This window comes from Oryzias latipes, chromosome 14 (genome assembly GCF_053564925.1).
Source record: "Oryzias latipes strain Hd-rR chromosome 14, Olatipes_Hd-rR_3.1".
NCBI lineage: Eukaryota > Metazoa > Chordata > Actinopteri > Beloniformes > Adrianichthyidae > Oryzias > Oryzias latipes.
The window spans coordinates 17,016,350-17,042,296 of record NC_136250.1 but is presented as its reverse complement, the minus strand read 5'-3'; the positions used below and the strand labels follow the sequence as shown (position 1 = coordinate 17,042,296).

The following is a 25,947-nucleotide window of genomic DNA, read 5'->3' as shown; positions in this document are numbered from 1 at the left end:
CGGTCCCCGCCTGTGATGCTGCATTTTGGCTGGCTATGCAGCTATTCAGAGAGAGGGAGGTTCAAACGATTCAAACATCTTGTTTTCGTGCTCAGCCTATTTCTCATTATTGTCTTTCCCCATCAGTTTAGGGGGTGGGAGGTGTGAAAGGAGTGGGGGGCTGTGTGTAGGTACAGGAAGGGGGCCCTATTTTTTAATTTTTGTGTTTATTTATTTTAATTTTCATGCTTGTTTTTGTACTATTTATTTTGTTTTAATTTAAAGAACTGTATGTTATTCTTTTAAAATTAAAAAGTGGTTTATAAATAAAGTTTGATTTGATTTAATTAATCTTGTTTTTTATTATGACCCGAGCTCAAACTAAGTGAACCACAGATTAGATTGTAGGTACGCTAACCACCAGGAATGGAAAAAAGGTTCAAACGTAAATTATTATTATTTTCGATGTAAGGAAAATATGTTTTTGTTATACAATCAACGTCATTGCCATTGACAGACGTGCTAACTTTGTTTCGATTGTGGTGCATGCGCAAACAAGCGGAAATTGCGTCTGTATTTTCCCGCGCTTTTGTACTGTCAGTTTGTTTTATTTAACTCAAGTGCTGTCATGTGATCTGTGTGAACTAAAAAAATGGTGTCTGATATGATTTAGAGTACAGTTTAATAGTAAAATTAGCTTTGACTTCTTTAGAAATAATATTCTTAAATCTAAATTCAAAATAGGGTATTTTATTCAGATATATTATCACAGTGTAAAGAACGTTTGCAAACGCTACGACATAACCTCCCTGCGGGGCAATTCCTTTGAATAAAACGAGCATACACTGAAGCACGGCTCCAGGAAGTATGTCAGATTTTGTTGTATTGTTGCCATTGAATTTACTGAGTGGGCTTTAAACTCTAAATACATTAGCTGCCGATTTAAACAAAAGTACAAAAAGGTGTACACATTTTTCTGAAAAGTAACCACTCCAATATGCCGCCTAAAAAACGCAACTCGGGAGCGGCACAGAGCAAGGAGCCGAAGCCGAGTTCTGACAAAAGCTTTGCAGACAAGAAGGGGAGTCCAGAGTTTTCTTTGAACAAGTAAGATAAGTTAACAGTCGCCATTCGGAAGGGGACAACAGATTCCCAGTATACACATTAAAACGCTCTTTACTCACTGACACAAAAAACGGGCTTTGAAGGAGTATTTTCATGAGTAGCTTGTGTACGAACCGTTAGAGTTAGCCACCGCGAGGCTAACAACATTGTACCCCTACAGTAGTACTGACAATGAATGTCGCAATCCACACAACCAGCAGCATAGTTTTACAGTGATGAAAGTCTTCCGGGAATTCCCGGAAATCCGGGTTTTTGAGCAAACCGAACGTACTTTCCGGGAAATAAAGACCTGATCTCTACGGACAAATCGCTTTCCGGATTAAAAAATGGTCTGAAATCAGCTAATTTTAGCTTTATTTTCTATATTTCTCCGCAGATCGCTTCCTCTATGGTCGTGGCCATCTCTCGTCTTCCCGGCCTAATTGACCAATGACGGGCCGTTTTAGTTGCTTTCGGATGCGTCGACGGGTCTGATTGGCTCTGTCTGCACCACGTGGTCAGCGTGACTCGCTTCCCTAGAGACCAAAACTGGCGGACCCACGCTAAACTTTCACAAACACATCTGAAGAGTTTGCGATAAAATTTGTGTTAAAATAATGGCAGGCATCGTCATTATTGAGCGTGGTCACGACCTCAGTTGTGAGAAGACGATAAAAAACAAATTGAAGTGGTCTTGGCTGGAAAAAAAAGATTTTTAAGGTAGTGTAGGTCAAATACTTTTTTGTGTAAAATAATCTCAAAACCACATTTTGAAATAATTTCAATTTTAGTTTTGAGTTTCAGTTTTTATTTTGAATACATTTCTTTATCTAATTTATTTGTATTTCCTAATTACCATGATTTAGTTCAGTATAGTTGACATTAATTACAAGTATTTGATGGTTTGGACCCGCACTCCCTTAAAAAATAATGTTTACAATGTTTAGCTTAGTTTGTATGTTTGTTTTGATATTTCCCAGATTACTTAGTATTGGTGTTAAAGAATTGATGTATTATGTTATAGAATTATAGTTAAAGCAGATCCCATATTTTGATGTAATTATAGTTTGAGAAAACAGTGCAAGTGGATGTTGTACATCAGTCATTTCTAAAGCAGAAATAATGTATAAATAACTGAGGTATTTTCATAGAATATCATAGTTACTGGTGTTCTTTTTGCCATTTGGGGCTTTGATGTTACTATATTTTAGCAATTGTATGTTTTGCAGCTTTAAGGAAAAGCGTAGATTGTAGGATTGTGTTACTTTGAGCAATTTTCCAAATTCTTTTTTGGGACCAGCAAGTCCTTAATGGAGAGTCAAACTAGGGGTTTGAATGACAAATCATGATGCTCCAATTAGTCTTAGTTTCTTGATAAAGAAGTGAATAACTAGTTGCCAGAATGCACCAGAATGCATCTAAGACCACGTATTTTTCCAAAATTTTGCTCTGTGCCCGCCATATCGCTCAAAGAAAAGTTCAGGGATTTTTTCCTTACCTGACTTTCATCACTGGTTTTAACAAGTTTCATCTACAAATAACAGGAAATCATGTGGTTTAGAAAATAGTCTAGAAGGTTTCACTGCTATATAATCTGATTTTCTGACGTTTGTTTTCCTTTCTGAAGACACACAGAGAAGGATGTGGAGTTTGTGACCCTGTGTAAGAGCCTCCACGCCACGGATTCCGTGTGTGAGCGCGCGTGGACTTTGTGGAAAACTGTACAGGATGTGATGGAAGATGTTGATGTATGTATAACCAACTGTCCGAGTTGTCACTTTGTAATGTTGGGGCCCTGATGGTAAAAGCAAAGATACATTTATAGATCAAAATAAAAGGGATGGCAGGTTGATGCAGTCTGAAACCAAATGCCAACCAAGCAATTATACTTATTTTTTCCTCTTTACGTGACAACAAAGTGCCCCAGCTAAATGTACTTGCTTTTATATTTCATTTAAACTTAGATGCATTTTAATCAACCATCTGAAGGATTTAAATGAGTCTGATGACAGCGCAAACACATAACTTTCTTTAATAAAGAAGTTCCTAAACCAGTGAAATAAAGAGATGACAGAAAAATAATGAAGACTGACAATTAAACAAGCAAACACTGAAATCTCTGCTATGGGAAAGAAAATTATCGGCAAGTTTTTTCTTAAGATATTTGCACAAACAAGGAGATTGTAACACCATGACTCCAGGGTGTCATGGAATCACCCAGGTAGAATTTATTAGTAGCTTTGACAAAAATAACATATAAAATCTGCCAAAACAAGACCTTATTGTGGAAAGTCTAATAACAATCAGTAATTATGCAGTCTGACATCAAAAAGCAGAACATTTCTTTCTGGATTAAAGAAATAATGATTCATAAAATTAAATATTTTGTTTTTGTACCAGTTGTCATCTGAGCTTGATTTGACGCAAACTGGATCAGAATTGGGATTTTCAGAAACCTTTTGAATATAATAAAGACTTGTTTACTTTAACACTGTGCATTTTTTTTTACTATTATGGCTCAATTTTACCTAAGCACAAAAGAACTAGAGTTTATTTAAGTGTTGCTCGATGCCAAAGTTATGTCATCCAGAGTATTACATTTTTTGGCAGTAAATTCCTGAGGCACTTGGATTCCAAAAACATCCACCACAGTCTTATATGAAAATAGGCAGTGTTAAGTCATCCAAGACATTTTCAATTTCTTAGTCTTACTAGGCATTATAAAAAAGGTAACAAACTGATAGCAGCAAAAAGTGGATATTTATTCAGCTCTCCCTCACTGAGTAAATATAGATACATGAAAGTAAAGACAATTATAATAAATGTTTAGAAACCCTCTAATCACTGATCTAAAAGCAGACAGCAGTTGTTGAAACATTGAATTAAGTAATTTACCTTCTTTTAATTTTTTTAGGCCAATCAGAAAAGACTGTGGGGTTCTTGTCTATTTGTGACTGCAACAGACATGGATGCCGCCTGTTTTACCCTGACTGAAGTTCTAAAAGCTGTCAATATCAAGTAAGTAGCAGGAGTAGTATTTTATAAAATAAAGTAAAAAAAAAAATCATGTTTCAGACCTTGTTTGAGCTTTAAATGGCTTAAGCTACAAATTCACTGTTAAGCTTTGAAGACACAGAGTAAAGCAAGGCCTCTCACCCAGACATTTTTTGTGTTATAGTGTGAAACAGTTTGTCGGCCTGGTGAGAAAGTTGGATGTAAACTTGGATACGATAAGCACTAAAGTGAATTCAGCACTGATGCGAGTGGAGAAGAAGTACGATGTGATGCTGGCTCTTTACCAGAGGTTTGAGAAGTAAGTGAAAACACCCGCAGAAGAAATTCTGGCAACAATTGCAACCAAACATACACTTGATTTATTTCAGAACGTGCAAGAAAATCTTTGCTTCGACCCCTGATAAAAAGTAAGTTAGTTCAACTTGGATGTTTGTCCATTTATTTTATTTTTTAACCCTTTTGTAATTTGTTGATGTAATATCCATTTTATTTCAAGGGAGAGGGCAACCATGCGTACTTGCTGGACAATGTTTCTTTTGGCAAAAGGTCAGTGGGGCCTTTTAACATGTTAACAAGTAAAATAAGCAGGCGTGAGCAGTTATCCTTGTTTTTCCATGTCACACTTCCTTTCTCTTCAGTGCTGATCAGATTTGGTAGAACATGTTTATTATGGTTGCTATTCTGTTATTTGGAGTCTGAAGCCTTATTGGTGCTTCTCGTGTGTGGCGCATGTGATTTCTGCAGGAAGAGCCTTGCAGATGGAGGATGACCTGGTCATATCGTTCCAGTTGTTGCTTTGCACGCTGGAATTGTTCATCAAGCGCAGCTCTCCAGAGCTTTTGCTGCCTCTGTACAGTAAGTGTGTTAATTATGATTAAGCAGTTTTTAGCCAACATCCAAAAAGCTGTCATTTTTTTAAGACAGAGTTTTTGCGGAGCGCCAGTTGTTCATCAGAAATTCGCCTCTGAATTGTGAGCGGGACAGTTGGTGCGGAAGTAACCTCTGCTGATATCCCATCATGCCTTTGTTTACACTCTCCAGCTAGCTTACAGCCCCTCACAACCCCAAGCCAACATTAGTGGGGCAACGAAAAATGGTGAGCAATATCAGAGCTATCCAGCTGAACAGTTTTGAGCCAGATGGCAGCTCAGGCGAGGAAAACAAAGACGAACATGGATCTATTTGTCAACAAGTGGATGCATAGGAATGGAGCGGAGCAGGGAGACTTTGGCCCGCCCATTTCAGTTGCTGCATCACAATTTTGAGCTTTTTCAAGCAGCAGGTTTTCCTCTGCTCCTGGTCAATCCCGATTGGAATAAAGAAATACTCAGAAATGCCATTTTTTTTATAAATTCTTTATATATGTCCTCCATCATAAAAGAAATACTGCAAGAACATGTTAAAAACACCAAAAACTGGATTTTCATTGGAGTGGGTCTTAAAGGCATGGAGAGGCATGTATAACAGCAACACTTTAAGTTGGACTAACTTTTTTCTTACTTTTTAAAACTTTTTTACAACAGCAATTATATTCATCGAGGTTTTGTAGTATTAATTTTCTCCATAAGTGTATTTCAGTGGAATTGTGGTCTGGTCTTTTCTTAGAGGCTTTTACTTTTCTTTTCAGGATAATATTTTGTTCACATTGAAACAAGAACTTTGTTTTATTTGTAGGAGTCCTTTCTAGCCAAGAAGCTGGTCTGGTCTATGTTTTATCTTCATCTTGATAAATAAATAACGGCACATCTAAAACAATCAATTCTGTTGAATATTTAAGATTTATTAACCTGCTGCTACTACTAAATTGCTTTTTTAAAAATTGTTCTTTCATAAGATAAATGAACGTTGAGGAGAGCGGTCAGACCTATTGACACATTTTTTGTTGTTGCTTGGTGTTATTAATATTCATCAACCAATATTTCTTGCATTCTCCCTCAGAGTCAGTCGTCAGCAAAGCTCAGAGTCCGCTAACAAGAACATCTCGCCGCAACCAGAGCAAAGCCAAATCCCGCGTTGTGGAATCTGAGGTTAATGTGGAGCTTCTGGAAACTTTGTGCAAAGACAACGAATGCAACGCTGAGGAGGTCTGTCACTTTTTTCTTCTCTGTAGACACCACTTTTATTCACCTTGAGAGTGTGGCCATTTTCCTTTGTGTGATCTGCATTTGCAGGTGAAGAACGTTTACCAGACCAGCTTCTCAGCTTTTCTCGACCTGATGGATCTTTCCAGATTCCCAGATTTTCCTTTGGTAAGGGCCCATTCTGTTCTTAGGTCTCCTCGGCAGGTACCGTGTTTGTTAATTATCTGTTTCTCTGTGCGTGTCTTCTGTTGTCAAGCATTTGAGTGCCTGACAGATGTTGGCTTTTTCTTTGTTTGTTCACACAAAGACAATGTCGGAAAATTGTGTACGTAAGCAGGGGATCCCTCCTGTATGTCCCAGCGGCATATTGCAGAGACAGATATGAAAGCAGATGCTACTGTTTGCTTAAATGGACATATTTCTTGAAACAAGGATACTGGCCATAATTAGTCTATGGGTGCATTGTCCTAGTCATTCTTTTTTATGTGTAAATATTTAGATTTGCCAACAAAGGCCTTACTGAAAACCCCCTCTTTTATTTTGAACCGAGTCATACTGCAGAGCACCATCTTTTCTCTGAGGCTTTAAGCAAATGTTATCCAGACTGCACTCATTCTATATGATCTGCAGGTGTATAAGAACTACAGTTAATTTACTTTAATAATGATGATAATAAAATGATGGTACCTCCAAAAAAGACTGAGAACTAATAGCCCAGGGGGTCACAATGAACACAGGTATGTCCTTTAATTGACATCACAGTTGTTTTCAAACCCATAATCAGTCAGTCTGGCTATTTAAAGGGAGACAAATAGTCATGTTGCTGTTTGGTGAAAAGGTCTGTACCACAATGAACATGGACAACAGAATGCGAAGGGGAGAATTGTCCCAGGACATTAGAAACAAAATTATAGACAAACATGGTAAAGGTAAAGGCTATAAAACCATCTCTAAGCAGCTGGAAGTTCCTGTGACGAAAGTGGCACATATTATTCAGAAGTTTAAGACCCATCAACCTTTTGCATCAAAAGGTTGTGCAAAAAAATATTAAGTTATGGGTACCATCAATTTTTTTCCAGCCCCATTTCATTAGTTTGTTTTTTTAAATAATTCCGTTAATCAACAACTCAAAAGTAATGGCTGATTTTGCTTATTTAATTTTTAATACATTTTAATTTATTGTTACTTTTAAACATTTCAAGTCATTTCAGTGAGCATTGTGGACTTTATTTAACTGAGGGGAACCAACAATATTGTCCACCACTGTAAGACGTCTTCGATTTCACGAAGTTAAAATCGAATTAATATGAGCGTTTTGTGACGAATATGTACTAGTCCACTGTCTTCTGAAGATAAATACGTTGATGGTTTATTAGAAAATACATTTAAATACATATTTTTGTAAAAATTGTTACGATGCAATGTATTGTGGTCTATAATCGCCGATCTAGTGAGCAGCGAAGCACACTGGTTTTTCGCAGAGACTTCTGTGAAATTTCTAGGGCACTTAGTTTTGGAATTTTAGATTCGGACAGCACTTCAAAATGGCAAAACACTATATGGTGAGTAGGGAAGGAATTAGGTCACAACATCCGAACATTCCCTTTGTCCGCACATTTTCTAATTTGGACGTTTTCTACACCAAAATCTATGCATTTTTATAAACTAAGCCCCAGGTCCAATTAAAGTCAAAGTTATTTCTGTGTTTATATTTGTTAAATGGCACAATACTGTGCTGTAAACCCCATATACTGTAATCTTCTCCTCAGGTGACTGATGTCAGCGAGCAGTATCAAGAGCACTACCTGAAGAGTGGAGACATTGATGGTCGACTGTTTTTCGATGGAGATGAAACCGTCCTTGCACCAAAAGTTGACATGTAATTTCTTTTTTCCCTCTCATCTTGGTTTCTGAGCTTTGTTGAAGAGTCTTGTTTGAGAGTCTGGTTCTGCCTTCAGTTCCCAGGTAGAGAGAACTCCCAAGAAGACCTCACCGGATGATGACGGGCCATTAATCCCTCCACAGACACCAATTAGGTTGACCAAACACATACACACACACACACACACACACACACCATCAAGTGGTAATTTATATATATCTATAAATGTTTTTCTTTTTCTTTACTAAAACTGACAATTTGTCTACTTAAGGGGAAGGGAAATGTCCAAAACCTAAATATTAATACAAAAATGTGTGAATAATTTTATATTATGAAAATATTTATAACATTTTTACATTTTTTAAATTTGGCCTGTAAAATTATTGACATACCAGATGCCATAAACTGGCTGTTTGAAAAGAAGGTATTCAAATTTACAAAACAAATACACATGTGAAAATAGGTGGAAACTTAACATTCGTTTTTATATCTGTAAGGGAAAATGTTTACATTGACATTACGAGACCTTTGTGGGTAATTATGGTACTTAACCTGGTATTAAATGTTTTTTTTAAGTCTCTGCATTTGTCCTTATTTTGAAACTTTCCTTCGCAGAGCTGCAATGAATTCTATCAAGATGCTGAGGGGTGACCTTCCCTCCAGTGGAGACCAGCCATCCTCTAATCTTGCGATATATTTTAAAGTGGGTCTGTTCAAAACACTGAAATGATGCTTTCTGTCAAATTGCAGATTTATACTTGCTTTTTTTGCTACTAATCTTTAGAACTGCACTGTGGACCCAACCCAGGGTATACAGAAGCGTTTGGAGATGCTTGGACAGGTGTTTAGCCAGAAGTTTGGTGAGGCCGTTGGACCGCATTGCATTGTGTATGGCAGAGAGGTATGAAATACCGCTATTATGTTCACTTTTATTAGATTTTCAGTTGCTAGATTTATTTCTCCAAATTTAAAAAAAATTAAGCAAGACTTAAAATGACAAAACATTGGATCAGAAAACAATCAAATCTATTTGTATGAATGAAAAGATTCTTCAGAATGGATCCAATTTATCAAGTTTGAGCACCAAAACTAGCTTCTTTCTATTTTCTTTTAACCACATCTTCCACTTTGCAGAAGATTTGACCTTTCAGAACATTTTGAGAGAGACAAAACACAAACCAGGGATCAGTTTAATGTGAAACCTACACCAGTGTTACTTACCTGTTGCTGCTCTTAACCTAATATTTCTCAATGTTGGCAAAACCCTTTAAAACGTATCATAATTTTAAATAATATTACCTATTTTCTTTTACTTTTCAGAGATTTACTCTTGGAGTTAGGCTGTATTACAAGGTCATGGAGGCAATGCTAGAATCGGTAAAGTTTTTTATTGTTGTTTTGTTTCAACAGATGTATTTAACTAAATGTATCTTTTTTGTCAAATAAACTTTAGAGTGCATACAGTGCTTGCCTTTAGAAAACCGTAGCAGACATATTTGAACAGTTTTATTGCTTTTATTTCAAAGGAGGAGAAGCGACTGTCTGTGCAAAATTTCAGGTAAATTTTGCATCTTTGTCGTGTTTGTGTGTAGTCAGGGACTCTTTACGCATTTAATTTTTTATTTTCTTTTGACACTGATCCTGCAGTTTTCTTTGCCTCACAAATCACTTGCTATAATTTTCAGCAAACTTCTCAATGACTCCACGTTTCACATGTCCCTTTTGGCTTGTGCTTTGGAAGTCGTCATGGCAACATACGAAGGTACATTCACCCATTAGCTTATGAAAAATAAATAAAGTTAAAGCTAGTTTATTAAAAAAAAGGTTATTTAATTTAATTTTTCTATAGGATTTCTGTTGGCATGGCTTTTCTGTTAAACATTTGCAAAAATGTTTGTGCTTCATGAATAGAGAGCAGTTTCAAAAACAGAGGATGCAGTCATGGAGAAGGCGACCAAGCAGTGAGAGACCTGTGTTTCCCGTGGATACTCGATGTGTTCGATCTCTCCGCCTTTGACTTCTACAAAGTCATCGAAAGCTTCATCAAGGCTGAACCAACTCTGAGCAAAGATATTATCAAACATCTGGAGACGTGTGAGAACCTCATCATGGAGAAGATCGCATGGAGGACGGTCAGTTACACTACTCACCTTTCTTTAAACCAGTGCATCCTGCAAGCATGCAGAGTATTAAAGACATCATTGACTCAAATATGAAATAAATTATTTTAATTACAGAAAAGGAAACACGTTTTAGCAAATAGGTACAGGCTGTAACACAGTGGCAGGTTTTCATCAGGGTTCAGAACAGAAAGGAGATGCTTTACATAAGGCTGTGCCACTTCCCTGCTTTTGCACGACTCACTACTTTGGTCAACACACAAAAACACTTCAGATAATTGTAGAAAAAAAACACTTTACTTTGCTAAAACCACAAACTCTAAATCAGCATTTTGAGCTAAAGCAAAAAAAATAAAAAGGTATTTGACACAAAAAAAATTCAGACTGAAGACACAGCATGAAAGACTTGTTGCGTTGTTTTTAGAGCCTCTGTGCATTCAGTTATTTAGAGATAGATTAAAATGTTTTTCTTTAGCAGCTTTGGTTACACTTTTTGCAGTCATGCTTGTGCTAATTTTGTTTCTGAATATTACCACAGTGAATTTTAAACAAAACAACTCAGATGCCATTGAAGTGCAGACTTTCAGCTTTTATTCCATGGGTTGAACAAAAAGATTGCACAAAAATTTGAAAAACTACAGCATTTTTTAAACACAATCCCTTCATTTCATGGGCTCATAAGTAATTGGACAATTGACTTCCATGCTATTGCATGGGCAGGTGTGGGCAATTCCCTTGTTATGTCATTATGAGTGAAGCAGATAAGAGGCCTGGAGTTGATTAGAGGACTCCTGCTTGTATTTTGAAGATTTTGCTGTGAACAGACAACATGCGGTCAAAGGAGCTCTCCATGCAGTTGAAAGGAGCCATCATTAAGCTGAGAAAACGGAAAAAAAACATGCCAGAAATTGCTACAATATTAGGAGTTGCAAAATCAACAGTGTGGTACATCCTGAGAAAGAAAGAAAGCACTGGTGAACCCAGCAACGCAAAAAGACCTGGAAGTCCACGGAAGACAACAGTGGTGGATGATGGCAGAATCATTTCCATGGTGAAGAGGAACCCGTTAACAACAACCAACCAAGTGAACAACACTCTCCAGGAGGTGGGCGTATCAATATCCAAGTCTACCATCAAAAGAAGACTGCATGAAAGTAGATACAGAGGGTACACTGCAAGATGCAAGCCACTCATAAGCCTCAAGAATAGGAAGGTTAGTTTGGACTTTGCTAAAAAGCATCTAAAAAAGTTCTGGAAAAACATTCTTTGGACAGATGAAACCAAAATCAACCTCTACCAGAATGATGGGAAGAGAAAAGTATGGAGAAGGCGTGGAGAAGCTCATAATCCAAAGCACACTACATCATCAGTGAAACACAGTGGAGGCAGTGTGATGGTCTGGGCGTGCATGGCTGCTAGTGGCACTGGGACACTAGTGTTTATTGATGACGTGACACAAGACAGAAGCAGCCCAATGAATTCTGAGGTCTTCAGAGACATACTGTCTGCGCAGATCCAGGTGAATGCAGCCAAACTGATTGGGCAGCGTTTCATAATACAGATGGACAACGACCCAAAACATACAGCCAAAGCAACTCAGGAGTTTATTCAAGCAAAGAAGTGGAATATTCTTGAATGGCCAAGTCAGTCACCTGATCTTAAACCAGTTGAGCATTTCACTTGTTGAAGACTAAACTTCAGACAGAAAAGCCCACAAACAAACAGCATCTGAAAGCCGCTGCAGTAAAGGCCTGGCAGAGCATTCAGAAGGAGAAAAACCAGCATCTGCTGATGTCCATGAGTTCAAGACTTCAGGCTGTCATTGCCAATAAAGGGTTTTCGACCAAATATTAGTAATGACCATTTTGTTTTCAGGTATGTCATTTGTCCAATTACTTACGAGCCCATGAAATGAAGGGATTGGGTTTAAAATATGCTTTAGTTTTTCACATTTTTATGCAATCTTTTTGTTCAACCCATGGAATAAAAGCTGAAAATCTGCACTTCAATGGCATCTGAGTTGTTTTATTTAAAATTCCCTGTGGTAATGTACAGAAACTAAATTAGAAAAAATGTGTCTCCAAATATTTATGGTCCTGACTGTAGCTATGTGTTTTTGGTGCAAGTCTAAAGAGCATATTTCCAATTAACAAATTCAATTTGGTCCAATTTTCCATGTCGTGAGGCTACAAGTTCTGCAGTGTCATCCCCATAAGCATCAGACACTAAACTAAACTAAACTACATGTTGCACTAATTAGGGAGTTTTTGAGAAGTTGCTTGAAAGGATCTACGACAATGGCTGCCACTTCCCCATCCACGGGGCCCCTCCCTGTTCACCAAGCTACTGGAGAAGTAATAGATGAGTGGGTTTAGGCAGCAGTTCGCACTGGCGAGGGTGAGCACCACTGGATGCACAGCCTCAGTCACCTTAGCGAGGCCACAGTGGGGCAGCAGCTTTACCTGTGTGAGGGTAAATCCCAGCAGGTTGATGTGATATGGCAGGAAACACATTAGGTAGACTCCTAACACCCAGTAGATTATTCTGAGGGTGTGGCGACGATTGTGGCGTTGACTGCGGCAGCGATGTCTTGGGTGGCGGAGCACCATCAGCACCCTGCAGTAACTGTAGAGGAGGATCAGAGTAGGCAGCAGAAACGACCCCAGCACTATGCCAAAGACTACCAGAATGAGGGTCTTGTGGCGGAGGGAGGACGGATCGAACAGACAGGGCCGGTCGTGATGAGACGCTGCCGATCGCAGTAAAGGCAAACTTATGCTGAGCCCCAACACCAGGCACCAGATCCCCCCACTCACCACACGTGCAGTACGTAACCGGCGGACTGAAGACATCAAAGGGTGCACCACAGCCCAGTATCGATCCACAGCAATACACACCAGGAAGAAGATGCCTCCGTACAAGCTGATGTACGTGAGGACAAAGGTGATCTGGCAGTACGTTATCCCATGAGTCCAGCTGGTGGAGTTCTCGGTCTTAGAGAATAAGCTCTGAGCCTTTTGGTGGTAATAGTAAATCCTCATGGGTAAAGAGATGACAAAGAATAAATCTGCAGTAGACAGACTGACCAAATAGATGGCTGTGGAGTTTATGGTGCAGGTTGATGAGCACAGCCTACGCAAAGCCAGGCTGTTGCTGACCAGCCCCAGCAGAAAGATGATGCTGTAGGACACTTGGTAGAAAACAAAGCGGTAACTTGTATCCACTGTACAGTTAGACAAGGCTGAAAACGGCTCCAAACTCTGATGCGTCAGATTCAGCTCCATAGCTCAAAGGATTAAGGCCTCCACCACTCGAAGTGACGGCATTGAGCTCATGTCTGGAGGAGACAGGGTTGGTTTAAAATGAGTACATGATAGATGAAAACTTGTATACTTTTGTTGAAGCAATTAGACCTGCGGAAGGTAAAGATTTTAAATGTGTGACGCTTTATGGAAGGTAAATTTGCAAAGGTGACTACTGTGCCTGATATAATCAGGTGGATTCTACTAATAAAGCTTTTAGAGCGCTCTCATAAAGTAAGCAAACAGGATTTCATTACATTCAGAGTGTGAGAAAAATCCATGAATCATTTTTATATTCTTTACAGATCACAAACATGTTTAATGAAATTCATAAAGTGGTATTCAAGAGAGCAGGAGCTTTAGTTTGAGTTTAACTTGCGAAAGCAGAACAGTTGGATCCTGTCAGTATTGGAAAAGGTGTCTTGATTTTTGGAAGGTGAAGTAAACTGCAAATATAATTAAAAAATTTTGGCTCAGTAGTTTAAGACACTACAAAAATGATGGCTTGGCCAATGATCGGTTAAAGAATTCTATGTGAAATGTTATCTTGTACTTTCAACAGTAAAAACTTTCTTAATTAAAAAAATAATTCCAATAAAACCTTTTTAATTAAGTGGTGAAATAAAAGTGTAAATGGCCTAAATTTTCATCTTGTTTATGTGCAAGTTTGTGTTTAAGAATGATTCAACAAACTAAAGAGATCAGAAATCTTGATCAAATTCAAATGTACAGAACAGAGTAGTAGAGTAGAGAGTAGAGATTTATTGTCATAAACACAGCTTACACATACAGAAAGTGGTACAGAAAACCCACCCGAAACAAATGAAAATGCCACTCACCAGTAACTGGATTGTTCCATTTGCAGTTCATCTATTGTAAATGCAGTAGATTTTCAGCACCTGATGCTGCAGAGTGGACATGTTACTGATTGCAGCAGAAGCTCACAGCAGCCCAGTCTCTCACACCACTCCCTCCACTCAATCCTAGTTTAGTGCTTCCTGGAGTTAAAGGAATCTGGCAATTCACTTGCTTGGTTCTTCATACACTGAGTAGTTTTCCAGAAGATGAACTACGCATTTTGAGGTCATTTTATAATATTCATTAGACACGTTGATTTTTATAAATCCTAGTTTAGAATAAAACAAATGATTATTCTAAATGATAGAAGGTCCCTGTTTTATTTTGTCTTCATATTTCGATTTGTGATGCAAGAGAAACTGTAAAAATTCTTATTATCATTTTTAATAAAGGCGAAACTTAATTTTAGGACACCTTAATTACGTCTAAGTTAGCTTTAGCTCTTTGAAGCACAATTAGATGATTTAACTGCTAATAAATGATCAGATATTATTGTTTACTCGTCTGTAATTTAGGACTTAGTTAAACAAATATAGCCGTAAGTACATTGCTATTTAATCAGCTGCACTTTTGGATCATTTATAGACATCCAAATCTTTTTGGTTAAAAAAAAAAAACTTCTACTTAGGATCAGCAGTCTACTGGCTGGTTAGCTTCAAAGTCACACAAGAACAGCTCAGAGAGTTGAGCAGACGTAGGAGAGTATCAGCTGATGGTCTTCATGTGCGGACAAGCTCTGGTTTGAACTATAGCATGGGATCGTAGCTGACTGTTATTCTCAAAGGCCACAAAATCCCTCTTTCTTCTTCTGTTTTTGCGTGCATTGTAGCTGGCAATAATTTCATGACATTTTTTTAACTAGTAATCCCCTTTTTTCATTTTTTCATTGCTGATTCTTTTGACACAAGATACCCACATCAGCTCGGAAACTTCCATTGAAGTTTCGTGCCGTTTCTTGTCTGGTTTTGTTTTCTAATCACTTGTAGTGTTTTGTCGCTCCGCGGAAGAGCCAAGCCTGCAGGCTAAACTCTGAACAGGAATGCAGTGGTGCTTGTGGTGCATGGCTTGTCTTTTAAAGTTTAAGAAAGATGTCACATCTGTTCAGAGACCACCACAATTGGCGTTTCATGTGGTCTATCTGAATCGTATGTGGTTGAAGCTTTGCAGCAGTGTTTAGTATGTTAATTTGGTAGATTGTGAACACTCTGGAAGGGAATGGTGGTCTATTAGCTTCTTTCAACAGAGCCCCCGTCAGAGAGGGGGGCACAGAGAAGCCAGTTCCTGGCAAACTTTAATGTTGTAGAGTTTTTGTTTGGTTTTGGCTTATGCACGCACACAGCAACCATCTGTTAGAATGCAGTTTCAAACAGAAAAATTACTTATTGAAAGGAAATTACTTCACTAATATGTGTGTTTCAAAATAAAGTACCCAAGACTTTGGTTAGTACATTGTCCGTTTTAAAACCAGCCTTACTGCAAAAGTGCATCTACCTATTATATTGCCGAGTCATTTTGGTAGCCGTCTGTTTTGTGGGTGCTTGCGTGCTCTGTAGCCGTTGTTTGCAGAACACACCTGAACTGTACACTTTTGACCAACCACATGTGTGTGGATGGACCTTGGTTCAAGCAATGGCAAAGGCTCAAGAACAGGAGTTTCTTACATCATCAAATGAAATTACACAAGGAATGCATGAAGTTCCAAAGCTTTAAAAAGCTAAAAATTTATTCAGTATTTATATAAAAAAAGATTGTATAAAACATGCTTCATTAGAAAAGTATATACAGAACTTACCAAAACACTGCATGGTTTTGTTTCATTAAAAGAAATATTCTGCTGTCTATAAATAGTCTAAAGAAGGCCTGCTGTGGTGAATAATGCACGTGCAAAGCTGGAGCCAAAGCTAAGATATATACAGCATCAAGTTTCCTCTTTGCTTGTGCAGACAGTTTTTTTTCAGTATAGAGTTTATTACCCATGTTGTAAATTGTTCACCTGGTGAAAATTTGCATGTTGCAACAGTTGGGTAAGACTTATTTCCCTGCCAGAGCGCAGTTAGAAGTCCAAAGTCTCTGTGGGGAATGGAAACATCTCCTTGTCTGGGATTCAAATTCGCTCAGATGTTGTCATTTAATTCCAAGCAGGATGCTACAACACAGGATGGAGTTAATTATTGTCAGGTGCTTTAAATTGGAGACTATTCCCTGTAAGGCTCTTTGGTGTCAAGTTAGGGCTGCTCTGAGAGCTCTCCGTCTGCAGCCTATTAAATGCTCCACTGTATGATACTGTCGCTTTTTGTTTGATGGAGGTCTGAATTGCATCTGAGGTAAAGTAATAAATAACTGGGTCAAAGCAGCAGTTGGTCACTGCCAGGCAAAGAGCGATGGGATAAATAGTCCTGACCACGTCTTCTGCCGTGCATCCCTTGAGGACCTTGGAGCGGACCAGGGCATAGAAGATGAGGTTCACATTGTACGGGATGAAACAGAAGCAGAAGACTAACAGATGCACGATGATCATCCGCAAGATTTTGGCCTTTTTGATGCTTCCTCCTCGGCTGATGGTTTGGGGTCTGTTCAGGGTCCATAGCACCATGGTGGAACAAAAAACATTGATCATCAGTGGGAGAACGAAGCCCATTGTCTCTATAAACACCACCACTTTAAACAGTTCGCTTTTCCACTGATCTTTGGAGTAGTTCTCAAAGCAAAAGTTTGTCTCGGATTTGCTGTTATTTACAGAGGTGGTGTCCAGGTTGATGCCTGTGGGTATGCTTGCAGAGAGAATCATCACCCACACCAGAATGCAGGTCAATTTTGCATTCCTCTTGGTCCGAATTGCCCGGGACCGGAACGGGTGCACAATGGCCAGAAAGCGGTCAACACTGATGCAAGTGAGGAAGAGGATGCTGCCGTACATGTTTGTGTAGAAGAGAGCTGTAGAGATCTTGCAAAACACAGGTCCAAATATCCAGTTACGTTTAGTAAAGTACACGACCCGAAAAGGCAACGTGAAAACGAAGAGGGAGTCTGAGACCGCCAGGTTGATCATGTAGGTCGTGGTCTCGTTCCTCAGCTTCAATCTACATCCGAAGATGTACATCGCTGTCATGTTGAAGAGAAATCCCAGCAAAAAGACGACGCTGAAATAGACGCTGTACATCGGATACTTGAACTCATCGTTTCTTTCACAGCTCCTGGTGCTGTTGTTCATACTCATCTTCAAATTAGCTTCTAAAAGGCAAAAATACGGAAAAGTTGTTGTCCTTTAATTTTTTCGATTAAACAATAGATGGAAAATGTTGACTAATAAAATTCTTAGAGGGAAAAGTATGTAGGTAGTTTTGCAAAATACCTTTTTAGGTCCTTTTGTTGGATTGTTCTTGCATTAAAGTTGCCCAGCACATCCAGTGGTCAAGATTAAGTGTCTTTACAGTTTCCTCCCACAGCAGAATAAAAATCCACATAGATTTTGTTTTCTCTTGACTCCAAACAGAAAAATAGCTGATCTTGTTGTTTGCGTATCAGTTCAACAGCTCTGTGGATACGTCGCAGGTGTCGGTCTGTTCCTGTTATAGAGTATTAGCTGCCTCGCAGCTGCATGGAAGTCAAAGGTAGAGACACAAAGGGCTCAGTGGACTGTTGAAATATGGGGAGGAGTCTGCCTGTGGACTTAAGTTCTCCCCCTACTGTTCACTTTTACTTTCACATGAGATAAAAGTTATACATCTCTATCCAAATCAAAATAATTAATAAAAATGTCAATATCTGTCAGTTTTAACCTTTAGATTTAAACGTAAAGTTGTCTTACTATGACTTTCAATTCTATACGCGAATGTTTCATGAGACATTCAAGATTTGTATCTCATTTGACTGTCAAACAATAAAGGAACTGCTGCAGGACATTGATAGATATTATATCTTTACAGTGCAAGTAATGTCCTAAGTTGTTGCCAAACATTTGAAAAAGTAAATTTGTAACTTTTGAAATGTTTCTGGCGTCAGCAGGGTGTAGCTTGTCATTAGGAATGCACTGTACTCATACTGCTTGTACTCAATCGTGTCTGTACCTGCAGCTGCTGAGGTCATAATATGTAATAAAACACCAGCCCTACCCCCATCTGTGAGCTCAGGCTTTTGTCAGTTTACAGATTTCATAACTAAGTTAATACAAACTTTTTAAATCAATTGCTTGATTTTTTTTGTCATAAAAAACAGCAAACAACAGTTGTAAACAAACCACATTTTGGGAGTGTCCAACATGTGGTTTTATCTACTGTACTTTGTGTTTTATCTGGCCTGTTTTGCTAGTGAAATGAGATGTTCACATGTTGTACTTTCTGTGTGTCACTGTTTGTTCTTCTTTTTGAGGTACAACAAAGAACACCATTCAAGATTTACCTCAAAATCAGAATTTCTTTAATTCAAAGTTAAAGTCTCTTCTTATTTTTTGCAGCACAGCGATTTCTTTGTGCAAATATACATTTTTTAGAGAAAATTTGAATGCAATTATTTTACTAGGGCACATTTATTTTTATTTTTGTTATTAGCATTTAATATCGTTTCAGAAACCAAAATAAACTTTGAGTTTGAAACAGACTGGTAGTTATTACAGGTGTGTATCTCTGATCGCATTTTTCTTGTTTGTCAGTTTGTAGTTATTTCATAACTCCCCTGCCTGATGCCGATCCTTTAAATCTTGATACGTGTTTATGAAAGGAGACTTTACTTCATCTGTTTTGGGTTCTCAGCAAATAAAAAAAAATGTTATACTTCTTTTAAGAGTGCGTTTCATACTATTTTAAAAAATAACTTGTTCTAAAGTTTATATACATCTGCACATCAATCTATCAGTATAAAACACAAATCAAATCAGATAACAAGAATGATCAAAAGAACATTTACAAAATAGAGCCAGAAAGAACCTGATAATCTATTTCAGTAAAGATCACTTTTATCATAGAACTATGTATTTTTGAATCTATTCTTACAGCCTTGAATATTACTGATAGCCATAAGTTATGTGAGTGACCATGACTTGAACATGAATGATGACCAAAAAAACTATAATTCCTTTTTTAGCTGATTAAATGTATCGTTTTAACCTGTATTTTAATGTCTTTGTGTGCATTTCATAACACTGTGCGGTATTTTCATTCTGGTTGAGGTGAAGTTTATGATAAAGACTTAAATGATTCTGTTTTTGTAGGGCTCCCCTTTGTTTGAGCTGCTGAAGCGGGAAAATGAAGCTGGAGCCACAGAACAGGCCGAGCCCCCGGCGAGTTTCAGCTTACCTCTGCAACACAACCACACGGCAGCTGACCTGTGAGCCAATCTTTCCCTCAGCTCACACGGAACTGTTCTAAACCTGAAATATATGTTACTGTTATGAATGAGGACAAATCGTCAGTTCATTTGTCTTGGTTTAAATGCATGACTCAACACGGGGCCTCCTTACTTGTGGTGGAAATGACGCATGCTTCTTTGGCTTCTTCTCCATCTACAGATATCTATCCCCAATTCGCCCAGGTCTCCGTGTCTTGCCTCCTGAATCACCAGCCACGCCCAGCTCTCAGGCTTCCTCTCAGCCGACACCTCAGGCAGCAGGCCAAGCTCCACGGCAACCAAAGTCTAACTCTCTGAGCCTCTTCTATAAAAAATGTAAGATGTTTCTGTGATTATTTCCTTGATGTCAGTTTAACAAGAGCTATTGGTGCTGGTGGATATTGGTGACAACAAGTGAGACTTGGCTTGGCTGTAGTAAGGCTTCATCGTCCATCAGAAGAACAGCTCATGTGAGATGTTTTAAAAAAATAAAAGGTTTTGGACACATTGAGAGTAGGGACAGTGGTTATGCTGGTAAAAGGCTGCTTAACACCAACAAAGAGACCTAGAGGAAGACCAAATAGGAGTTTCATGGTTTTAATAAGGAAGTTTATGTGAACGAGGAAGAAACAAAGAAGAGGGTTAGATGGAGGTGAATGATTCACTGTGTAACTCCTAAAGGGAACAGCTAAAAAAAACAAAGAACGTGTCTGTAAGGAGTCATTGAATGAATGAGTTAAGCTTTATTTATATATCTCTTCACAACGCCTTCAGGGTATGAAAGTGTTTTACAATAAGAGACCACAGAACATTTGAAATTAACTTAACTCTTAGTACAACAGATTTATTGTCCAATCAGAGACAGACATCCATCTACATAATCTAAGAAGATGTTAAAGTTCCACTTTGATCGTATTTTTATCTAATGTAAAAACCTATCCTGTGTGTCCAGCCGTAGTTCTGAGCCACATACCAGCTCAGACAAGGAAAAGGAAGATGTTTTTGGATCTCTTTGTCTATAAGTGGATGAATCAGAATAGAACAGAGCAGGGAGCTTGTGTCCGCCCAGTGTATTTTCTATGTAACAAATACGATCTTTTTCAAACAGCATTTTTTTCATCTGCTCCTGATTCACAACAGCTTGAATAGAGATATACTCAGAAAATGAATTTTAAGCTAAATTTTCTTCACATGTCCTCCATCATCAGAATTATGTCACAAGATCATGTTAAAAACACCCAAAACACCATTTTCATCAGTGTGGGTTCTTGTTGAGTCCCTAACATCCTTTAAGCTACAGTTCTATATTACCTATTTTGTTTTAGCTTACTCACTTTTTGTAGTTCAAGGCTTTTATTAGTTTACCTGGAATTGGATGAATCATACATCTAACTTCCTGTTAGAATTTTGTTTTTTGTTTCATTTACAAATAACTTTTTATTTTCCTTATTTTTAAACTAGTTTGAATTGGGTCGTCCACTGGTAAAACGGAAAGTTCCTCTTTTTCTATTTCTATAGTGTATCGACTGGCATATACGAGGCTGAAGACTCTTTGTTCCTGCCTGCTTTCCAACCACCCGGACCTGGAGCACGTTATATGGACTCTGTTCCAGCACACGCTGCAATATGAGTATGATCTAATGAGGGACCGTCACCTTGACCAGGTGTGCTCGCCTTATCGTGCTCTAATGATTGTTTTTTTCTAGTTATGTAAAGCTAGAATTTCTTTATGTTTCTATTTTCCTACCAATTTCTTTCCTTTTTATTATCATGCTTTTTAAGAGATTATTAAGAATCTGTGACGTTAAAGGTATCCCTTATAACAATGGCGCCTTCTCTCAACATTTGTCACGATGAATAATCACAGCGAGGGAAAAGTAGAACTCGGTGTACGAGCTTTACCAGTCCAGGACAACAGAGAACAAGAAGAAGGAAGTTCTACATTTCTCTGTCAGACAAAAAGACCATCCATATAAATAAAATGCATGAACTTGAAACACTCTGGACTGACAGAATACAGATCACACAAACACAAAAAATAAACTCTCCATCAAAGAAAAATAAAAAAAGCACCTCCCACCCTTCTCTGCTGCTCCATCTTCACTCAAAATAAACTACAAATGTGTATTATTTTAGAATATTAAACTACAGTGATACAAATAATCCTCAAGGGATCCATAAATGTTACATCTAGTTTAATGATATAGTCTTTACTAGTGATGTGTAGATGAGGCCACGTGAAGCGTTTCAACACATTGCCCAAACTGTAATGATACTGTGTCGATACTGTGTCACTTAATACTGACTGGACCAAAAACGTTATTGCAGGGAACCAAGTTAAGAAACTCAGCTGATATACTTTTTAAATTGAAGCTAAACACAATATTTGTCATAGTAGTTCCTTATTCCCATGTCTCGCTCTATAATGCCCCAGCATTAGGAAAGTGCTTTTAAGTTTGACGGTTCTGCAGAACAAATGCCACATTTAACCTCTGAAACATAAAATGACTGATTAGAGTTCGTTGGAAATAGAATTATATTCTGCTAGATCAAGCGGAAACCGAGAGGAAGAGGAGAAACAAAAAGCCAGAAACACTATTAAAACTATTAAATAATTCCGCGAACCTCATTAAAACACCACATTTAACACCTTAAGTAAAGATTCAGTAAAATAAAACCTCAAACACAGGTGGGCGGGGAAAACGGCGGCACACGAGCGCGAGAATCATTCAACAGCTGGAAGCAGGGCGCGCATCTGAGGCATCAAAAACTGTTCTTCAGTCCAACTCACCGCTGGACTTATTTAGCACCCAAGTGACAGTAATGTAACCAAGAAGATCTGGTAATTTTTCAAAATATAATAACTTTCAAAATAAAAGACTGCTTAGAGACTCATTATAAAACTAACTAAAACCTGCAAAGTTGACGCGAAAACCACACAAATCAAATTTTCTCAGCAAAATCAAACCCACCCAATTGGGTGGAAAACCGCATGATCTGGCAACACTGCTGGTAGACGCGCTTCCTTGTTTGGCTCACAGTGGCTGTATCGGTCACGTGACTTCTCCTAAAGGGATACGCGCAGCGACACAGGGTTTCACTCTATGAGCTTTACACGTGAGCCGATGCGTCTGTGTTGCCAGACCCATCAATAGTCTTCACACTTTATATATTTACCATCATTTGACTCTAACTCAAGTACCGGTAGTTGATGGAGTCCACCCTTCTTCCATAATGAGAAACTGGAATTCCCTATTCCTAGGATCACATATGGAAATGTGATTATCTATTTATTGTGAAATATCTCCAATAAAAAGAGCAGTGAAGGAGGATGGAGGCTCCTCAGGGAATTCCTGTTTTAATGTCTTCTTAACACCGATCACCAGGTTAAAGATTTATCACAGATTCACCTAGGCTGGCAGCTGCGCTTCTGAGCTTGGTTGTCCATTTTGGTCACCATAGCAGTGGCAGCTGTGGTGCAGAGGAAGAGCGGTCGACCTCTGATTGGAAGATCGCAGGTCCGGTTCCCGCTGCGCTGAATGTGTTGAACCTCACATTTCTCCTCATGGTTATAGAATGACCCCAGTGTTTGGCAGTGGAGCCGTCATCAGTGTGTGAATGTGTGTGCATGAGTGAATGTTAGAAGTTTTTATGAACTTTTCTGGCAGTAGTGAAGAAGAATCTGACTAAAGTTCAATCATCTCTGCAGTTGATGATGTCTGCCATGTATGCAATTTGCAAAGTAAAAAGCGTCGACCTGCGCTTCAAGTTAATCGTCTCTGCCTACAAGAACATGCCCAACACCAGCCAAGAGGTGATGCAACTTTCAAAAAACTCTAATATAAACTCTTCTTTTTGAACAGTGACTTATGAGAATGTTGTTTTTTCAGACCTTTAAGCACGTGTTGATCACAGAAGGCCAGTACGACTCCATCATCGTCTTCTACAATCAAGTGTTTATGCAGAAGTTAAAAACCAACATCCTGCAGTATGCATCCACCCGGGTGAGAGACTTCAGACCTGTTTAACAGTGTGCTTTTATTGCAAATGTACTCGTCTCAGTGCATCTGCTGTCCTTTCTCTCCAGCCACCTACTCTTTCTCCGATCCCTCAAATCCCATGCAGTCCCTACAAGTTCCCAAACTCCCCTCTGCGTGTGCCGGGAAGCAACAATGTGTACATTTCTCCTCTAAAAAACTCACGCCTGTCTCCGGGTATGATGACTCCTCGCTCCAGGTCAGTCCCAAGAGCTTAGAATATGTCAATACTTTAGAAATATTTCCTTACAATATATTAATTTTTTTCCTTTGTGCAGAATGCTGGTTTCCATTGGTGAATCTTTTGGGGTTTGTGATTTTTTAAAATAAAAATTATTATTTTACTCATGGCTGGAGAAGCTGCTACATTTTCTTTTCTTTCCTTTTTTTGGTCTACAGTTTGCCAACCGCTTCCAGAAAATCAACCAGATGGTGAACAGCGGTGACCGCGCTCACAAGAGGACTCTGGATGGTGGCTCTGCTCTAAAGCCTCTGAAGAGGCTACGCTTTGATGTGGACGGGCAGGATGAAGCTGATGGCAGGTTTGTGACAATTCGACTTCAAAATTCAAGCTTGAGAGTACCGCCACAAATCAGGCTTATTTGACTTAACATCTGGATCATTTTTTCATTTCAATTTACAGCAAATCTGGAGGAGAGTCTGCACTGATACAGAAGCTTGCAGAGATGAGTAAGAAAAACACCTGTGCCTTTGCATGTCCCGCTGAACTCCTGCGGTTGTTTTCTCACACATCTTCATGCTGCTTTTCTTGCAGGCTCCACTCGCAGTCGAATGCAAGAGCAGAAGATGAAGGAGGATGCAGAATCCAGGAAAAAAACAACCTAAGATCTGCTGGACTGACCTGCACTGTTTGAACACTACTGTTTGTCCGCACACAAAGTGAAACCCAAGTTGCTTTTGGATTTTTTTGTGCACCTTTAGCTGCTTTTAGTTTATAGTTTGATTGAAAGAGTAGTTTGATGACATCGATTCTCTCCCCTTTTTTTGTCTTTGTCATGCTTTGAGTTTTTTAACTAAATAATGACTTTTATAGAATTGTGGTTGTTCCTGATGTGGGTTTGGTTTATTATAGTTGCTCCTTTTAAGGAGGAATCATTTGTTTCAAACGTCATTGGTTTTACTTCTGTCTTGGAAAACTGTCTATTCTTACATGTTTGGATCATGATGATCCAGCATTTTAAATGTTGATTCGTGGTTACTGTCAACACAAAGGAATCTGTCTCAGATGCAGATTGCTGTCTGGAAGTTTAGGGTCATGTCCTTAAGGGAGAAAATCGCATGTTCGACCAAAAAGGTCAACATATTGAAGGATCTGGTGACTAGTGTTGGTTTTTCTTGGACTAAACCTAAAAATGTTTATATTTTAGGTTTGTTTTAACTTTTGGTGAAAAAGGAAAATGGAAAAAAAAAAATTTCATAGTGTTTAAGTACTGAAAGAATATTTTTACGTATTCACTTCTGTGGTGAACTGAAGGTTGTTTTTGTGAGGACAAGGCAAATTCTAAAATAGGGAAACTAATTTAATTTACTGAATAATAAAGTACACGTGTAGCCTATATGTGGGGTTCATTCTAGAAAAATCCCCAGTGTAAAATATTGTTATTTCAGTGAACAGAGTTTAAGATGAATGCTTTAATAATGTGATATGCTCAACAAGTTCCTGGAAATAAAGATAATGAAACACAGTTAAATAGTTTCTTGTCTTTCATCTTTACACTGTTTCTCTTTTGTTTTTGTTCTAAACTTATAAAAAAGCTATGAGCTCATCTTTTAGAGGAAGATTTTCCACCGCCTGCTTTGCTACCTGACATTTACGAGAGGCTACAGCCAGCCGGGCTTCAAATCTAAGTAAAACTGATTAAAGAAAGTGAACATTCCACATAAAATGCAATTAACTGACCTTTTGTTGTAATGTCAATTTAGCTGCTAACATTGACCATTCATCAGATATGCACAGGATAGGACACTTGCTGTGGAGACTACCGAACAGAAATTTGCAGCAAAGCAGGTAAGTTGAAAAAGAAATTAAACTGAAATCTTAATACTTCATTATTTTGAAGTTATGTGGCTTTTGCAATAACACAATTTAAAGAAAGTTGTTTAAAAAAAGGGGGGGGGGAAACTTAAGTATGTTACTTGCAGCTGCTTGTTTTTCCTGTTCCCCTTCTGTGAGCGTCCTCCATATCCTCTGGGAGGAAAGATGACAGCAGTTGGGTGCCCCTTAAC

The 25,947-nt window shown here is 38.4% G+C and overlaps 3 protein-coding genes across 4 annotated transcripts; 1 reads left to right on the top strand and 2 right to left on the bottom strand.

The window, feature by feature from the left end:
- Positions 1–806: 806 nt before the first annotated feature.
- On the top strand, positions 807–25,412 carry rb1 (retinoblastoma 1). Of its 2 annotated transcripts, none has more exons than XM_004076477.5 (27): positions 807–1,086; positions 2,711–2,831; positions 3,998–4,101; positions 4,262–4,396; positions 4,467–4,505; positions 4,595–4,644; positions 4,843–4,953; positions 6,037–6,182; positions 6,270–6,347; positions 7,949–8,058; positions 8,138–8,215; positions 8,677–8,764; positions 8,846–8,962; positions 9,382–9,438; positions 9,588–9,619; positions 9,747–9,823; positions 9,973–10,193; positions 19,548–19,663; positions 19,845–19,999; positions 21,182–21,327; positions 23,373–23,477; positions 23,554–23,667; positions 23,751–23,899; positions 23,979–24,009; positions 24,100–24,242; positions 24,344–24,390; positions 24,476–25,412. In XM_004076477.5, exons 1-27 carry the CDS (start codon positions 977–979, stop codon positions 24,544–24,546), a joined length of 2,751 nt encoding a protein of 916 aa, XP_004076525.1. In that variant the 5' UTR covers positions 807–976; the 3' UTR covers positions 24,547–25,412. The 2 variants fall into 2 exon arrangements, with proteins under 2 accessions (XP_004076525.1, XP_078787368.1); XM_078931242.1 differs by lacking the exon at positions 807–1,086 and adding an exon at positions 1,683–1,803.
- Positions 12,342–13,508, bottom strand: LOC110016390 (lysophosphatidic acid receptor 6). The gene has a single exon (XM_078931243.1). It carries the CDS (start codon positions 13,463–13,465, stop codon positions 12,434–12,436), a length of 1,032 nt encoding a protein of 343 aa, XP_078787369.1. The 5' UTR covers positions 13,466–13,508; the 3' UTR covers positions 12,342–12,433.
- On the bottom strand, positions 16,033–17,973 carry LOC105355627 (lysophosphatidic acid receptor 6-like). The gene is made up of 2 exons (XM_023962478.2): positions 17,694–17,973; positions 16,033–17,572 (listed from the first exon to the last, which is right to left on the bottom strand). Exon 2 carries the CDS (start codon positions 17,556–17,558, stop codon positions 16,506–16,508), a length of 1,053 nt encoding a protein of 350 aa, XP_023818246.1. The 5' UTR covers positions 17,559–17,572; positions 17,694–17,973; the 3' UTR covers positions 16,033–16,505.
- Positions 25,413–25,947: the final 535 nt, after the last annotated feature.

Bases quoted from the DNA above. Each gene is read 5' to 3' on its own strand.
- rb1 (XM_004076477.5), top strand. From the start codon at position 977: ATGCCGCCTAAAAAACGCAACTCGGGAGCGGCACAGAGCAAGGAGCCG. The intron at 6,348-7,948 runs GTAAGGGCCCAT...TCTTCTCCTCAG, and splicing joins GATTCCCAGATTTTCCTTTG to GTGACTGATGTCAGCGAGCA. The intron at 9,824-9,972 runs GTACATTCACCC...CTTCATGAATAG, and splicing joins CGTCATGGCAACATACGAAG to AGAGCAGTTTCAAAAACAGA.
- LOC110016390 (XM_078931243.1), bottom strand. From the start codon at position 13,465: ATGGAGCTGAATCTGACGCATCAGAGTTTGGAGCCGTTTTCAGCCTTG.
- LOC105355627 (XM_023962478.2), bottom strand. From the start codon at position 17,558: ATGAGTATGAACAACAGCACCAGGAGCTGTGAAAGAAACGATGAGTTC.